Source organism: Rissa tridactyla, chromosome 2 (assembly GCF_028500815.1).
Source record: "Rissa tridactyla isolate bRisTri1 chromosome 2, bRisTri1.patW.cur.20221130, whole genome shotgun sequence".
Classification (NCBI taxonomy): Eukaryota; Metazoa; Chordata; class Aves; order Charadriiformes; family Laridae; genus Rissa; species Rissa tridactyla.
In genome coordinates, this window is record NC_071467.1 from 144802065 (window position 1) to 144820439 (window position 18375).

At 37.7% G+C, this 18375-nt stretch overlaps 1 protein-coding gene across 8 annotated transcripts in view; it reads right to left on the bottom strand.

The window, feature by feature from the left end:
* The window catches only part of MINDY3 (MINDY lysine 48 deubiquitinase 3), a 60169-nt gene that overhangs the window by 33762 nt on the left and 8032 nt on the right, over positions 1-18375 (bottom strand). For 3 of the 8 annotated variants that reach the window (XM_054189775.1, XM_054189778.1, XM_054189779.1), the window contains 8 exons: positions 17702-17781; positions 15844-15901; positions 15189-15360; positions 11413-11490; positions 9381-9495; positions 8917-8990; positions 8385-8464; positions 142-212 (listed from right to left, as the gene is read on the bottom strand). In XM_054189775.1, the coding sequence (XP_054045750.1) occupies positions 142-212; positions 8385-8464; positions 8917-8990; positions 9381-9495; positions 11413-11490; positions 15189-15360; positions 15844-15901; positions 17702-17781 (728 nt within the window). Of the gene's footprint in view, positions 1-141; positions 213-8384; positions 8465-8916; positions 8991-9380; positions 9496-11412; positions 11491-15186; positions 15377-15843; positions 15902-17156; positions 17257-17701; positions 17782-18375 lie in introns of all 8 variants that reach the window. The other 5 variants (XM_054189780.1, XM_054189782.1, XM_054189776.1 and 2 more) reach the window with 5 other exon arrangements.

The following is an 18375-nucleotide window of genomic DNA, read 5'->3' on the forward strand; positions in this document are numbered from 1 at the left end:
TTTGAGGTTGAATACACTTTGAAAGTTATCTATATAACTATATATATATAACTATCTCCAGTTATACACAGCGAAGCTTCTAGTAATACTGTCAAAGAAGCCCACAACACCTTAACGAAAGAAAAATTTTAAACAACTTACCTTACAATATCTCAGAGATTCCATCAATGTCAAAAAGCCTACTGTTGCCTGTTTATGTATACCAAGAAGTTCTGTTCAAAACAAAACACAAAATTTATTCAAGAAAAATCCGTTTTTTTCTTACTTTCAAAATTGGTCAAATAACAACAATTTTGAAAATCATGTGGTTTTAGCAAAAATGGCAAATCCTGAAGGTATACTCAAAAAACTACAAGGGTTTATTAATTTCCTCTTCTATAAAATAAGAACCAAATGGATGGTTTTAGAAGTTTCCTGCCGATAGCCTCTTTTCAAGTTTTTGGATTTATTAGGAGATGGAGTACTTGTAACTTACATCACAATTATTCTCAGACGAAGTTAAGAAAGACAGCTACCTTGAAGGAGAAAACCCGTAGATATGCATATATGTTGTGGGGTTTGGTGGTTTTTTGGTGGTTTATTTTGGTTGTGGGTTTTTTTTTTTTTTTTGGGAAGAGTTCCCTGGCTATATTTACCTTAATCATTTTACATTCTGAATAGTAAAACATAATTTTGCAAATCATAGTTTTCTTAATAGGAAAGAAAGCATTCCCTCAATTTGATTTACTGCACTGACTTCCATTTAATGTATCATACAGCTCTCAAACACACACAGCTGTCAGGAATAGCTGAAATATTTATGTATGACTGATTGGAAGAGCACTTACAGGGCCTTATTTGAGGCTCACTAATAAAGAATGAGAAAGCACTTCAACATTCAGGCTTAGAAGCTAGTTAGAATCATAAGGATTTGAAGAAGCTCTGGGGTTACATATACATCATCAACATCTCAACAGTGCAAGTTCTGTCTACTTGAAACAGCTCTGCTAGGTCCCTAAACATTGTCTAAACAAAGAACGGCACATACCTGTATCCTGCAAATACACATTGGAACACATGCCACGATCAATTTAACAAGATCTGTATTTCCTTTTTGCAGAGAATACTGACTTTTGTATTTAAAAGTTCCTTCTAAAACACCAATTCTCAACTATATTTTTTAGCACTGAACATTCATGTACAATGGCATAGAACTATGACATCTTCATACACAGGCTAAAGCCTCATGACCATAGCAAGTGAAAGAAACTGTTCTAAATTTAGAAGATTTCTTGACTTTCATAAATCAACTCTGCATTTCACTGCAACTCATAGCACAAGACATGGCATGCCATGTGTCCTTCACCAACTTCAAGTTTACTTCCCTAAATTTTGCAACAGTGCAGAACAGTTATTATAGTAATGGTTTACCTTTATCCTCTACTGTTAAAAGAAAAAAACCCCAACCACCCCCAAAACAAAACAACAGCTCCAACAAACAAAACCCAAAAAACTTAAAACCAGTAGCTTGTTCACTACCTTTGTGGCCTGGAAGTACAAGTCCTTCCTTAGAGTTGTCAGCTATACATATTAAAAGGTTCTCTTTGCAGTGCAGAGTTCTCTGATCTGAAACCATGCTTTCAAGGATTATCTTCAAACTTGCTTGGAATTAAAACATTCGGGGGTGCATAGATAATACTTTGCAGAATTCCATTACCTCACTGACTTATAGCTGTCTTGCTATAAATTGCCATTCGCTGAGACAATTCATGCTTTCTTTGAGCCAAGGACAAGAGAGCTAGCCCAATTAAAAAACTAGTCAAGGATCCTTCAAATTACGGAATAGCTATTGCTCGGAAATAGCACATTTATGTGTGAAATGAAGAGAAACAAATGGCAGAAATAAGCAACAGTACATTAGAGAAATAATTTTAACACATCACCTGTATTTCTTAAAGATCATTAACAAAAATCAATGTAAAGTTCAGTCTGCTAAACAGATTTCAGCTTTAGGGCCTGATGCTTGCAACAGAACAGCAAAGTTACACATAGATAATATTTATTATTCAGAAAATGATTCAGAAAAAAAATTATCACATTATTAAGTATTTTGTTCCCCTGACAGATAAGTAGATGAGAACTCTGATAACTAGAGAGAGCTGGGATCCTGGCTACGACAGTAGCTGCAGAGTGTGAATATCCTGACTAGCCAGTAGTCACGCTACACAGAGGGCATATTTGAAAGCTATTAGGTTAACTTCAGCCTGTAGTCACTGGTTTACCCATGCCTCCTTCAGTGTTAGTCAACAGAGAAGACAGACACAAAAGCAAAAATCCCTTTCAAGTACTTAGGAGGAAAGAAAAGGAGACTAGCTGCTCTAAATCAAAGTTCATCCTTGTGAATATCCTCACCCCACAAGAAGAAAAAACAGACCTGGAAGAGATCTGATAACAGAATCACAGAATGGTTTGGGTTGGAAGGGACCTTAAAGATCATCTAGTTCCAACCCCCCCCGCCACGGGCAGGGACACCTCTCACTAGACCAGGCTGCTCAAAGCCTCACCCAGCCTGGCCTTGAACACTTCCAGGGGTGGGGCATTGACAGCTTCCCTGGGCAACCAGTTCCAGTGCCTCACTACCCTCACAGTAAAGAATTTTTTCCTGATATCCAATCTAAATCTACCCTCTTTCAGTTTGAAGCCATTACCCCGTGTCCTATCATTACACTCCCTGATAAAGAGTCCCTCCCTGCTTTTCCTGTGGGCCCCCTTTAGGTACTGGAAGGCTGCTATAAGGTCTCCCATAACCTTCTCTTCTCCAGGCTGAACAACCCCAACTCTCTCAGTCTGTCCTCATAGCATAGGTGCTCCAGCCCTCTGATCATCTTCGTGGCCCTCCGCTGGGCCCGTTCCTACAGGTCCATGTCCTTCTTGTGGTGAGGACTCCAGAGCTGGACACAGTACTCCAGGTGAGGTGTCACGAGAGCAGAGTAGAGGGGCAGAGTCACCTCCCTCGACCTGCTGGCCACGCTTCTTTTGATGCGGCCCAGGGTGCGGTTGGCTTTCTGGGCTGCAAGTGTGCATTACCTGCTCATGTTGAGCTTCTCGTCCACCAGCAACCCCAAGCTCTTCTGCTCAGGGCTGCTCTAAAGCCATTCCCCACACAACCTGTATTTGTACCTGGGATTGTCATGACCCAGGTGCAGGACCTTGCACTTGGCCTGGTGGAACTTCATGAGGTTCGCACAGGCCCACCTCTCCAGCCTGTCAAGGTCCCTCTGGATGGCATCCCTTCCCTCCAGTGTGTTGACCGTGCCACACAGCTTGGTGTCATCAGCAAACTTGCTGAGGGTGCACTCAATGCCACTGTCCATGTCACCGACAAAGATATTAAAACAGCACTAGTCCCGGTACTGACCCCTGAGGAACGCCACTCACCACTGGTTTCCATGCGGACATTGAGCCATTGACTGCAACCCTTTGAGTGCGGTCATCTAGCTAGCTCCTTATCCACCGAGTGGTCCATCCATCAAATCCATGCTTTTCCAATTTAGAGACCAGGATGTCGTGCGGGACAGTGTCAAACACTTTGCATAAGTCCAGGTAGATGACGTTGTTTGCTCTCCCCTTACCTACCAATGCTGTGGCAACATCATAGAAGGCCACCAAATTTGTCAGGCATGATTTGCCTTTGGTGAAGCCATGTTGGCAATCACCAATCACCTCCTTATTTTCCATGTGCCTTAGCAGAGTTTCCAGGAGGATGTGCTCCATGATCTTGCCAGGCACAGAGGTGAGACTGACTGGTCTGTAGTTCCCTGGGTCATCCTTTTTTCTTTTGAAAATGGGGATAACACCAAAGATCATCTAAGAAAATGAATACGCATACCTCTCATCAGAAAGTTAGTTTCTCATTTTTTTAAAAGCACTTCTGCAAAGTACTCAAATTTCTAAAAAGGGAGGAAACCGGAGTCCAAACTGATGATGGTTTTGAAATGTAGTACTACCAACCGTAACAGAATATCGCCACCTAGTGACAACATGAACCACCGCACATTCTTGGCACCACTTAGAAAAAGCAATTACATTATTTATATTCATATTAAATTGCTACACTTCACATAAGAATGACAGCCTTTAAAAAAGGAGAAAAAAAATAATCTACCTCCCCATATCCTCCTACTGTGGATGATTATGGCAAGAGATGAGATTGGAATAAGAGGAAAGGTTCAAAGGGCAGTCAAAATCAAACCAAAGAAGAGGGATCATTTCACTGGTATTTATGCCAGTGGTGGCCAAAAACAATTCAAGTTAATAACTCCTGCATTATTTGGAAAATATGCAATATTGTAAGAGTCAGAGCTCTGAGTATAATCTGCAAACTACCTGGTAATTCCTCAAGTTTGTAATTCAGTATGTTCTTTGTCACTGATAAAATTACTAACAGTAACTTTAAACTGACTTCAAAATAATTTTCAAGATTTCCTTACTAATTAAAAATTGCTTATCTAACAGTTGAACAACAGGTAAAGTGGCTTTACATAACTTCTGAAGAAAAATGTAAGGTGAGTGCCATTCTGAAAATTCAACACAGTAAATATGTTTACTTATAATAGCATCACCTATAAGCATTCTTCCTGTTCCTGCATTGCAGTTGAATCTTCTCACTGTTGCTTCATTGCTGCCCCTGCAAATACGCTATGAACCACATCCCATCCACAGCTTTCTGCAGTTCTTTAGCACCACCTTTCCCCCGTGCCCTGGGAAACCTTTCCTGACCTTCAGTTCCAGAAGTTCACCTACTGATTACATCTGCTCACAGAAGTACCCGAAATCTCTATTATGTTTACACATGGAAAAATCCAGCAGCGCTGGCAATCAGCTCTGTACAGTACTAACGTCAAACCCTCCAACTTGCAGTCACTTGACCAGAGGAATTTAAGGCAAATGACCAGTAATGAAACCAGAAAAAACACACATTAAGAGCCAACTTCAGAAGAGTCAGCAAACATTCAATTCTTGATATTTTGACACTGGCAACCCTTCTACACGAGAAACTCATAGCATTGGCAGAAATGATGCTGAATACTACGGCCAAAAAGAATCAAAATACAGGAGAAATGATTGAAGGAGGAAAGAAAAGATGACAAAAAGGATTGAAAGATAAAGGAAACATGACAATGTATCCAAAATTCAGTCTTGCCTAAGAAGCTGTGATCAGTACAAGCTGTTCTTTGCCCTTCTTTTTAATAGGCAACACAAATCACTCTGTAATAGATACTGATTATAGACTTAAGAGAGCGAATAAGCTGGTTTTGACTATAGTCATCCCAAGGACTTGAAGAAAATGGAGGGGTCCTAACAGTGCTTAAGTCCAATTACTTGACTGGTGAAAAACTAACAGGACATATAATACCAGATTCTTAAAATGTACTAAAGATTATTTTCTGCTCCACCTCTCCCCCCAAAACGAGACAGATTTTTCTATGGGAGTTCTGATTCTGGATTTTTAAGGCAGAATTGACTGAGAACCTAAATGCGGAATATTACCGTGTGAAAAGAGAGTTCTGTATTCTCAGAAAAGAAAAAAATTCCACCTGGGACAACTAATTAATAAGGTTTACCAGAAAAACAATCTGAAAGGCAAACAAGGGAACGAGCTGCAAGACTTCAAAAAACGTTATATTAAATTGCAGAACAGCAAATTATACCAGTGTTAAGGAAAACTGCAAGAACAGTTCAGATTCATTGATCATAATCTAACAATTCAGACTGATAAATCATAATTTAAAAATCAAAAAGAGAAAATAGAAAACACTGAATAGACAAATCATGGAAGGTTAATTACAACAAATTTCATTTAGAAAGAGGGAGGGATAAATGACAACAATGTTCCATACATGCAGCATGAATCCAGTTAGGAATTGACTGATAAAACATAAAAGAAAATGATATATAAAGAAAATACAAGTATTCAAAGCTATCTTTGCTTTGATTCACAAAAAGGTAAATGATGTCATATACTTAAGATGATTAACAAGGAGATTACAACAAACAAAACTGGCTAAAAAACTGCAAATAAGACAGAGGTGTTCAAGCTTGCAGATCCTAACGAAACTCATATAACATGTAAGTAGCTACACAAAATAAGTGTCTGAACCATTAATGATCACCTTACCTACCAAAGAGAAATGAGGTGTCAGGAGACTAGAAAAGGGAAACCAAGGTACTTACCCTAACAAAAACAACAAAAAAAGCTTAAGGAATGTATTGGGTTTGCATGGAAATGTTTTGGTAGCAAGCAGGCTATAGGGGTGGTTTCTGTGAGAAGCCATTAGAAGCTTCTCCCATGTCTGACGGAGCCAATGCCAGCTGGCTCCAAGACAAACCCGCTGCTGGCCAAGGGCGAGCCCATCAGCAACAGTGGTGGCACCTCTGTGGGACAGCAACCAGGAGAGAAGAGTGAGAGTAACAATTCGGTGGACACCAAGGTCAGGGAAGAAGGAGGGGGAGCAGATGTTCCAGGCACTGGAGCAGAGATTCCCCTGCAGTTCATGGTGAAGACCATGGAGAGGCAGGCTGTCCCCCTGCAGTCAATGGAGGCTAACGGTGGAGCAGATATCCACCTGCAGCCCGTGGAGGACCCCACGCCGGAGCAGGTGGATGCACCCAAAGGAGGCTGTGACTGTGTGGGAAGCCCACGTTGGAGCAGGCTCGTGGCAGGACCTGTGGCCCCGTGGAGAGAGCAGCCCATGCTGGAGCAGGTTTGCTGGCAGGACTTGTGACCCCATGGGGGACCCATGCTGGAGCAGTCTGTTTCTGAATGACAGCACCCCATGTAAGGACTCACATTGGAGAAGTTCATGGAGGACTGTCTCCCATGGGAGGAACCCCACGCTGGAGCAGGGGGAGAGTGTGAGAAGTCCTCTCCCTGAGGGGGAAGGAGTGGCAGAGACAACATTTATTTCTCATTACCCTGCTCTGATTGGATTGGTAATTGCTGAGTGATCTCCCTGTCTTTATCTCGACCCATGAGCCTTTCATTATATTTTCTCTCCCCCTGTCCAGCTGAGGAGGGGAGTGACAGAGCAGCTTTGGTGGGAAGCTGGCATCCAGCCAGGGGCAACCCACCACAAGGAAGAACCAAGGAGAAAGGATTATTTTAACCTCTGAGGGGCCTTGAAACAAATTAGTAATCTATTTGCATGCACGAGGACAGACAAAAAAAAAAAAATCATCAAAATCAAGAAAGCAGTCAGATGACGGGCTCATCAATAATAAATAGACTGCAATAATCCAATCTAAACACCCTGGTAAGAAGTCCACCAAACAGGGACAAGAAGAGTTAGATACAGTATCCAAATGACATTCCAATAAGCCTGATGCTGAAGTACAGCCTGTGTTTACCAAGTGGAATCACAATCAAGTGAAAGTCTAAATAGTCTCAAAGGAGAATATTACTTGTTCACTGTCAAGCCAGCGCATTTCGACTCAGGTCTTCCATGGATCTGTCTTGAACTTCAATTCGTCAGTATTTTCAGAGATGACTTAGATGATGGAAAATCCTTGTAAAAAACATGCTGATGAGTCCAAGATGGACTTTGTAGCAGTGGGAGAGAAGATGTGAGCGCTTCTACAATTAAAAGCGTTCCTGCTTTCAGATCATCTTATCTGTTTGTAATATGAAATGCAAAAAACACAAGAACTTGCTAATCATCTTGGTGGCCTTCCACTGGACTTGCTCTGCTATGTCAGTGTCTTTCCTGTACTGAGGAGCCCAAAACTGGACACGCCACTCTACATGTGTTCCCAAAAGTGCCATGTAGTGGGAAAGAAACATCACTTCCCTCCAACTGCTGGCTATCCTCCTCCTAATGTAGCCCAAGATGCAGCTGGCCTTCTTTGCCAGAGGGGCACACTGATGACTCACGCACAACTCACTGCCCACAAGGACCTCATGTTCTTTTCTACAAATTTGCTTCCTAGCCAGTCAGTGCTGCCCTGTGCTGTTGCAGGGGCTGATTCCATCCCAGATGCAGGACTTTGATGAAATTCATGAGGTTCCTGTCAGGCCATTTCTCTAGCCTGATGTGGCTGCTCTGAATAGTGGCCCTGTCCGCAGTGTATTGACCAACTTTCCTAACTTGCAAAGACTGCACTTGCTTCCATCATCCAGGTCGTCAGCTACCTTACAATTTCAACTTGTAGCTGTCAATCCCGGATTCACTGATATTAACATCAGAGATTTTGTGCAAGTATATGTTATTTCCATTCGAGGTCTGCTCGAGCACAGGGCAGTAAACAAGGAGACTATCAAAAGAGTAATAGAGCATATTGCAAATCTGTAAGTCAGCATCCTATAATACATAAAAATTATGAACAAGCATAAACTAGAATCAACTTACTCATTCCTGAACATTCTCTGTCTCCATCCCACACGTTAGAAACGGCATGTCCCGTCAACAGGAGGTTAATCAAACTTTGGCTATATAACAGAAAGAAATAGCTTATTAAAAGGGGTGCACAATTTATTTCTGAAAAAGTGGTTCTCTCTAACAAATGGAAAAAATATTTTACTACCCGGACAGCTAAGCAGACCTTCTCTAACTATATACCTTTAATTAGCGCGTATTTGTAATTCAGCAATGCTAATATCTCCACTCTATCAATCAACAACTTGATACGAAAATGTAGCCCTGAATTTGAGAATTATTCCTCTGAAAATTCAGCAATAACAGCATTTCCTCAGAACTCATGCACTAAATGGAGTAAGCAGTGAAAAAGGCATGCTAAGTGTTGCTTTTAGCTATTATAAAGTTATAATTGAATCTTTGTCATAATGTCAATAATTTCCTAACAGAATGATCAGTTACAGAAACATAAAAAACTAGTCCACTAATCTATTTTAAATGGTAGCAACCATATTTTGCAGCTTACCTTCCATGACCGTAAACAGGATCTATCAATGGCTCAGTTGCATCTTCAATTTCATTTTTTATGTTTTCAATACCCTGCAGAAAAATTACAAACATTTTTGCTTTCTTAAGGAATAGACTGCAACATCAGGAGGCTGATGGTCTTATATGAATTGATACCTAAACACGCTTCTTTGTTTTGATAAGAGATGGTAGGGATATACAAGGAAGGATGTTTCCAAAATCTGTAATTCTCCCATACCAGGAGGGAGGGGAAAAAAAAAGGCTGAGCTTTCAAAGTTTTTATGCTGGAAATGTACTGCAACATGAATGAAGATGCCATTGTATCCATTTATCTAGATTTGACGTAGTTTCTCAGTTGAGTTTAGTGTTCACCTCTTACAGAAAAAGGGTTACATGATCAAACTTTCTCTTAACAAAGAAACAAAACAAACACACACACAAAATACCAAACAACCCACAAACCTTTGTCAGTATTACAGAATACAGAAAGAGCAATACTCCAAATCTGTTTGTCCACACTGAATATTGATCCCAAACTGCATCCTTCAGTTCAGGGAAGCTTTTGAATGCTCGTTTGCTAAAGACAAACAAACAAAAAAAAAGACAAAAAAAAGGGAGAATGTATTTAGATGAAGCATTAGAATAGTGTCACAAAGCACAAACAAGAACTATTATTACCTAACATGAAAATGTCCAAGTAAAACTGGTGTTATATACAGAATGACATAGCAGCTATTCTGGAGTTACTATAACTGCCATAGAATCATTAGTATTTACCCATCAGAAGAAAAGAAATAATTCTGGAGCAGTGTGCAAAAATGAACATAGTTTTTATGTGCAAACACTAACCATAAAGTTATATATACTTGTGAAAGAGCAGACTGGCTTGAACCAGTAATTCTACAAAAGAGCTACTGAAATTGTGAATAGACTGTATGTCACCAAAATAATGTTTACATTATATAGTATTCTGAAAGACATTCACTCCATGAACAGTGGAGAAAAAACCCTCCACTTAACCAGGTAAGACTATCTTTCAAGCTTTTGAAGTATTTAGTATATCTCGCATGAGAATTTGATTTTGTTAGGCTCTAGCTTTGGAAAAAGCAAAATGTTTGAAATCACAAGTGGTACATTAGCATTTGGGAAACTCTCTGGTTGTATAATAGGGTTTCTGCCTGGATGGTTAGTTAACACCAGGTGATCATATGCTTAAAAAGAAAAAAAGTAAAATAAAAATAGAGGAATGGACGAGATCCATCAAGATTTCAGTGAAGTAATACATTTTCTATTTCTTGGGGTATTTAGAGCTAAATACTGCTTTTCAGAACAAACACATTAGTTTTTATTGAGTAATTCAAACCAGATTACGCTCTCTGCTTATCTTACACAAACTTAGGTGCATTATTGTTTTTTTGATTTCTTGCACACTTTTAGTAAGTCTTGTTTAAACAAGAAACATACATATGCAAAAATATATCCATAGATGGGTTTACTCTGGCTAACACTTGAGATTTTTAAACTGCCTTTCATTATCCATAGAGTATGCAAGGCATACGAGGTATGCAAGGCAAAGTCAGTTCTGAAATCCACCACTCAGCTCGATTTCAAGGCATGTGCCAGAGCATCCATTTCCAGTGAGAAAGACAGAAAAACTGAAGTGGGTACCACAAGTCCAAAGATCAAGGGGGTGAGTGGGAGGGAGGGGGAAGGCAAGAAATTAGTGTTTTGATCAGATAGGGTCACAAAAATTTTATGTTCTCCCTTTTCTTCTTTCCTCATATGGGTTTAAAGAACAAATTGTATTTACTACCGATAAAATACGCAGTAGTTATTTCAGTACTAATTAGTAACATTTTCCATCTCAAGCATTTTTTGAAATTCTGTTGCTCTTTATTTCCTTTTTGGGGATTTATTTGTATGACGATCACAATTGTTCAATGTGAAAATAAAAGGCTATTACCTTTAAAGATAAACTCACTAGAACTGTATTTACAACGCAAAAAGAGAACAGTGTTTACAGTATAAAACAAAAATCAGTCTCGTGTATGAACATTTTTATAAATGTTTCCTACATTGTCCTGAATCAGAAGTGCTAGAAGATATTTTTTTTCAATATATATATCACAAGTATTTCATATAGAATCACCTGTGAAGATTACGTATAAAAAACCTGAGGATTAACATCTTTAATGTAAATGTGAATCTTAATTAGTTGTATTCATATACTTGAAATGCACAAGTTATTCAGCCAATTTGACACATTACATTGCTCCGCTCCAGTTTTACTTTAAACCCTAATGCTTATGCTCAAAATAATATTCCATTTTAAACTGCAAAATGCAAAGAAACCCCCCCCCAAACAAAAACTAGAAATCCAAGTTTAACCTCATATGTAACACACACAAAGTTCCTCAACATACCCCTTTCAGGACTGTGAATATTAGCGTAATTTCAAAATACTGTATTTTAAATGTTCCAACATATTACTTACTGAATTAATGCATGAAATCGCTCAAAGCCAAGCTCTTCGACAGCCAAGGCAGCTATACACAAGAGACACTTTTCAGCACTACACATGGCAAAAAAATGACACAAAATACACACAGCAAGCTAGTATACTTTCAAGCTTTAATTAGATTTTTAATTTTCCCTTGACATTTAAAATTTTTAACTGATTAGTGTAAATTAATTTACTGCAACATTAAGATTCCACCATACAAATTAGTGAGAACATTTCTATTTGGACTAGTCAATTTATTAAAAGCACAAAGCCACTGGAGTGTGTAGCCTTGAAAATGTTTGTTAAATACTACGCTGTTAATTTTGTACAAAACGTGGCTGTCAAAGTCATCAAGCATATGCATACTATAGATATAATTTTGCAGGTCAACAAGAAGTATTATTTCCTAAAAAAGCAAGCATGACTATTTGGATCATTTTATCAATGTAGGTAAGCTGTATTTTTTCTTAAAAATATACATTTCTGTTACTGAAACATTGGGGTTTTTTCTCCCCCTTTTTAATGCTTATTTATTACAAACAAATGACTAGAATTATTCTACAGAGTATTACACATCCTGTTTTTATATACATTCTCATTGTTTTCTTGTAATAATGCATAAATAGCCTTTCAAATAAGTGTCGCATCCAAGACAGAAAAAAAATACAGCACTAGTGTCTTCCCAAGTTCAACACAGGCTTTATAGCTTTGTTCCCCTTACAACATCTCCAAACAAAGAAGACGAAATGAACTTTAAAAATCAAATTTTCTGTTATCAACAGGAAGTTACACTCACCAGTTGTTTAATTATCAAATTCTATAGGCATTCAAATATTAAGACTGTAGCAGTCTTTAGTGCCCTCTATGCCCCTAAGGGTTTTATCTTCCTCTAGTGGAATAATATACAAAACAGACAGATCTGCTTTCTGATAAAGGGCACTCAATGCTGAATATTTAAACAATGTCTGATCATCTAGCTACTGAATTTGACTGCATACAATACATTAAAGACCTGAAGCCATTAGGGGTAATACTGCTGATCAATTCTTCCCACAAGAATTCCAGAAAGGGCTTTTTATGCCCTTTCTCATCGTATTTTGAAAGACGCACTTGTTTGCCTATGTGCAAACACAGTTGATTCTCCAGCAATAGAAAACTTTCATTTTCTACTTCATAAATAAGGCAGCAGTAGTCTTAAGAACGTTCTCGTCTTGTGAAAACTACAAGAAATTGCTAAATTACCAAGGGCAAAACTGGTAAAAACATAGCTTTTTTTTTCCTTTTCTATTTTTGCTTAATTAAAAATTGTTTTTATAAGAAAAGTTATAAACGCTACAGGAACTAACCCTGCTCCAAGAACATACATTTTTGAAGCAGAAAGTTAGAGGGACTGAATCGTATAAAGCAATCTTTGAACCTGGGAACTTGCACTACTACAGCCAACGCATGGCCAACAACAAGTCACTGGTATACACCACAAAAGCAGATGAAAAATGCAATTGCATTCAGTAAGTGTGCTCAAATCCACCTTTTGTTCACGCAGCAGGATGATAGGCAGTTTCATTCTGTTACTACAGAACAGAGTGAAATGGTAAGAGAACTACTATTTGAATCAAAGGGAAAGGAGAAATCCGAGAGAGAAGTGTAGCTATGCATAACCCAAACAAGGTTAAATAAAGACAGTACTTAATGGAGAGGAAAAGAACCAAAGCAATAGAACATAAGCTGTATGAGAAATACAACTGTATAAGAAAATCTTAAATATGATACTCTATCATGCTATATCTAATCATATTTCATGGCTTTATTATATATTCTCATATTCAATTCCCAAATAGCAGTAGCTTGCCATGTGGAATTGTATCTGTAATACTCCCACACACATAAACTATCTCTTAAGTCCTACCAACTATGACAATGCCTGTTTTTATTTTTATTGATTACAGCAACCAAGCAAAAAATAAATTTATTCCTTTGCACTAGCAGTAACAGAATAACTCTGCATTATTAACACACATCTTTGTCCCAAGCCTAACCAGGCAAGAAGCTGGTCTATCGTTAAAATAGCAGGACAGGAAAGGAAAAAGACCATCCTAACAAATATATCTTAAATCAGGAAGTGTATTGCATTATACATATAAAGTAAAATACTATTTTAACTGTAGAGCACATACAAGAGGTACACTCAGTGCCTAGCAGGAAATATAGAATTTGAACAGTGAAAGAGATCAAGTTTGCTCATGACAAAAGCAGACTGTTCATAGTAAATGAATCTTGCTCTTCTTAAGCACATTCCATGCTATTAAGGACAAGTCAGGCAGAACTTGCGACTTGTACAGAAATATGAAAAATGAATATATGTAATAGATAGATTAGTTCATTAAGTGTCAGTGTTGAGAGCAATTATTAATTGCGTGTTTAAAAAGACTTTCTGCTGAGCATTTTCTAGGCAACCTATTAACAAACAGGACAGCAAAAGCCTGTTGATAAGTAGGCTCTACTTCACTTTTTCTTCAAAGGAAACTTGCTAATATGAGCTAGAGCTTCAGAGACAACTGGATAATCCACAGAAACTAGGAATTTCAGAGAGTTACAACTACCTTATTATTGAAGATTTTACTTTTTTTTTTCCCCCCAACAGAAAAGTTGTAGATACAACTTTTTGTATAATACTTTTTCTTGACCAAAAAAAAAAGCTCCCTTTGTAACTCTTACATTGTGACCTTCTGTTTTTTCAATCAAGTAACATTTTAATTATTATTGTTTCAGCCTTCTAAAGCACATGGAGCATTTGACAGAAGCAGATGAAAATGACTTGTAACATAAAGAGCTCCAGCACTACTAATTGCTATAGCTAGCTGCGCACGTACAAATCTACTTGTACAATTCTTACTTTGGAGTTATGCCACAAACTGATGAATAACATATTCCTTCCATCAAAAGATGGCACCTTTATAAGCATGTTCTCATATGAAGAGTTTTTCTTACTTCTTAAGGGACACATTGGGAACAAAAACTAAAAAAAAAAGAAGCTTATCTTTTAACACGTTAGATATCTTCTATTAAATACACATCTCAATGATCATATGTGCACAGATAAAATTTCCATGTCACTAGCTCCACAGTGGTTAGATATGACTGGATGCCATATCTTAGTGCAACAGATGATGTTCACCGGATCCTCAATGTCAATAACTAATGAAGGAATCAAGATGTTTGCAAAAAGTAGGTAACCGAAAAATTCTATCCTACAAAAAAATACATTAATCTGCTAGAAGGTGATTTGATTAAGTTGTTTTGGTACCGCATAGAATCCAACCAAGGGAAATAGGCTACTTCTCCATAACAGGGGATCCAGAATATTTTAGAACAGACAAAGCTTTGCAAAATTTCCTACAAAAGCTCTTCTGAAATAAAGCAACAAGTGACAAGTTAAAAGATTCCTCCAGTGTTAGGAAGAGTGTAGAATTTTCCGAATTAAAGATACATCAGGTCCCAATAAATTATAAAATAAAATTGAAAAGATTAAGGAAATTGCTCACATTCAAGAGGAACAGTTATGTTAGAACTCCAGTGACAGATAGCACATTCCTTTCAACAAAAAGGATCAATGACTAATTACAACAGACAAAAATCTGTCTGTTGCTAATGGAATCACAAAGGCAAAACCCCCATCTGTATAGAATAATAAAAAGCTGTGGTCCCTCACAAACAACATAATACTTCACTAAGAGATGGGTAATTTAGAATAGAAATACATCTTACACGGTTGTTCCTCTTGACGACTAGATTCTGCAGGACTTTCAGAAATACTAGCAGTTTCTTCAGTTGTTTTTCCTCTTATCCATGTTGCCAGAGAATACGACTCAGAATTATCAGAGCAAGCCATTTCCAAAATATCACATAACGTATGACAGAGAAGGTTTTTCTGTTCCTCTTCTGAAAGATCAGAAACCTACATGAGTTCAATTGCTGCTAATCAGTATCTTATATAAAATTAATGTATAAAAAAGATACTAGTAGCTTATCTAAATAATTGAGTTTATGACTTCTATCTTATTAATTATTAATGTTAATTGCTGTTTGACTATACCGGACCAAAGAATTATAAAGCTGTCTTCAGAAAAATGTCTTTTCATATGATTTCTAATCTATTCCTTTCCTAATAGTAGGCTGCAATCAAATATTGCATCAAATATTTATCAAATATTTATAAAATTCGGAAGTATTACAGCAAGTCACAGACCTCACAAATGGGAGTTTAGAGACATGCAGTATACATACTGTATGCCTCATAAAATGGCATGGGAGCACACTTAATCAAAAAGAAAGTGTAAAATATTTTAAATTCTTTGTACTAGAACATGCTTTACAAATAATTAAAATGGAAAAAATAAAGAGGAAAAAAAGAGGTCTCTGTACCTGGACAGTCTCTCCAAGTAGACTTTTCGCTGGTAAAAAGCCTCTTCAAAAGGAATGCCTTTGTTATCAAAGCATAATATTAAAATACAAGACAACACCAACTTTAACATTATGTCACAAGCTCTATAACAACACATTTTTGCATGTTATTAGAAGGGTTTCAAGCTGGTCATTTTTCGGTAAGAGACCCTGAGCCTGCACGATTTACTGATTTTTCCCATTCAAACTAACTACAAAGGTGGCCTCATACCTACATTCAACATTATTGACTTTGAATGTCAAGTACGCTTCAAATAAACAGAGTGCATATTTACATAAACATCTCCAGACTCACAGGACTGCAGTATGGAGGCAGAATTATTTTGCAATATAACTGATGCGTAGTACAACACAACTCTAGTCACTAAGACAAACCCCTCTGGTAGTTAAAAAGCCCACTTGTTTTAACCATTGCAAGTCATAATTCACAGACCAAAGAAAACCTATGCATCCCATAACCCTGCTTTGTTTTCCATCAACACTAATGTTGCAATTAAAAAAAAAAGATATGCTTTAAGTGACAGAGAAGGAACAAACTTTGGGAAGCAAGCTCTTGGTCTTTCTAATTATTCTATTAGATGCTGTTTCAGGTATTTCCAGCACCTTAAAAATAGCTCCTTCAACTTTCACTTCTTTCCTGACAGATTCACCCTGCTCTCCTGTCATAAGTCTCTAGCACACCTGTTTTAGTAATTCACAGCAGCAACAGGCACTGTTTGATCCCTTCCTCCTTCCCAGCTGGAACTCCGCTGACTTTTAAACATGCTTTAAATACTCAATTTCAAGGAAGTTAAACTACATATAAACCTGGAAAAACACTGTCTATAAGAATATTTGGTATGGTAAAGACTTGGCACTGCCTTTAAGGAGCTGGCTGGTCCTATTCTTTACTCTCTCCATTCTCCCCAAATGAAAGACTTTAGTCTAACATCAGAGACCAAACACTCTACATCTGGTTTTAAGACCACAGAACTAAGCAGAGACTTGTTACAGAGTGCAATTCATAATAAAAAAAAATTATATTGATTGTTTACAACCTAAACAAGTGATGCTCCTTCCTATGGTACACGTCTTTTGGTGGGACCAGCATTTAGAGTGTCTTGAGGTAACCATAACCAAGGTTTATGACTATCACATTACACACATCAGAGATGCAAATAATTCCACAATACCAGTTGTTTGACCCAGATACCTTCCGGTTCATGATCAGATTAACTCTTCCACATGACTTTAATACATCAGTGGACGAGGCCTCAACTCAGACCTAGACATACCTGCAGAATTTGATCTGTGTGTAAGAGGAGTCAAAAGCAGGTTACCAGAAAAAGTAATCTGGCCCATGACTCAATGTCTGCCTGTCTCTACAGGGTGCTCCTAAGAGAATGAAGAGCAATCGCAGATTAGACAAACAGCTCTACCAGAACAGATCCAGCCTACAGGTCATATATCTACACAGTAGACAGAATTACCCTTCTTAAAAACAGGGAATTTGAGAGATAAGAAAGGATTAGCACTACATTTATATATGATCTTTCACGTCTCCCCTTTATCCTGCATTCCCCATTTTAAAGTTACCTCTGCTTGAATCAACCTGCTGTACTTTCTCAAAAAAATCCACTTCTGCAAAATTATAGTTCAAAACCAGCCCATCTCTACCTTTTTACTGAGTTTTTTGTCTCCTCCACACTATAATTATGAAATCAAAATACAACTCATCTGCAACATTTTCTGTATTTATTTTACTTCCACATAGATAGAGGAAAAAAAGAAATGTTGGGCTTATTAATTTTAAACCATTCCTATAATAAATGCATCTTACCTGTACAGGTGCTATCACTGCACAAGGGCCACCTTCAAATTGTTCTAATGCAGTTGATTCAGATTCACTAAAGACAAATCCTGCCACATGAAAAGAAAGACTATATTTAGTGAAATACGTAAACACGGACATGTTTATGTATACTCCTTCCCTAAGAGAAATGACACCTGATTTATTCACCTTTAAAGATAAGAGGTTTTCAAGACTTTTTTCCCCTGGTCATGCAACAGAATGTGGTTAAACTATCTGAAGAAAAAAAGTCATGAATACAAGTAAGAGCACAGAAATGAATTATTTGTGTCAGCAATGAAATCATGACCACAAAGGGCCAACAGCTAGGGTTTTACAAAAATGGAAGGATTTTTAACAGTAAAACTGACACTAGGGCACATGTGGCTGGATACTTAAACCATAGTTTTTATTTTATTATGGCTTATTTCTTATACATCAATTAAAATTTGTTTGTGATAATATTTTGTCTCACATATGTAAAAATAATAATCACCTTTGAACCTTCGCCATGCATAATACATTTCTATTGCCTACAAAGAGCCCAGTATGCCTCCCACTGATCTCGTTTTTGGCCTATCAGCGCTTCCTATTAAGACTGAAATACGCTGAGTAACTCCAGTATTCCCTTGTGACCACTGAAGCAACCCTCTTAATGGTGTTCT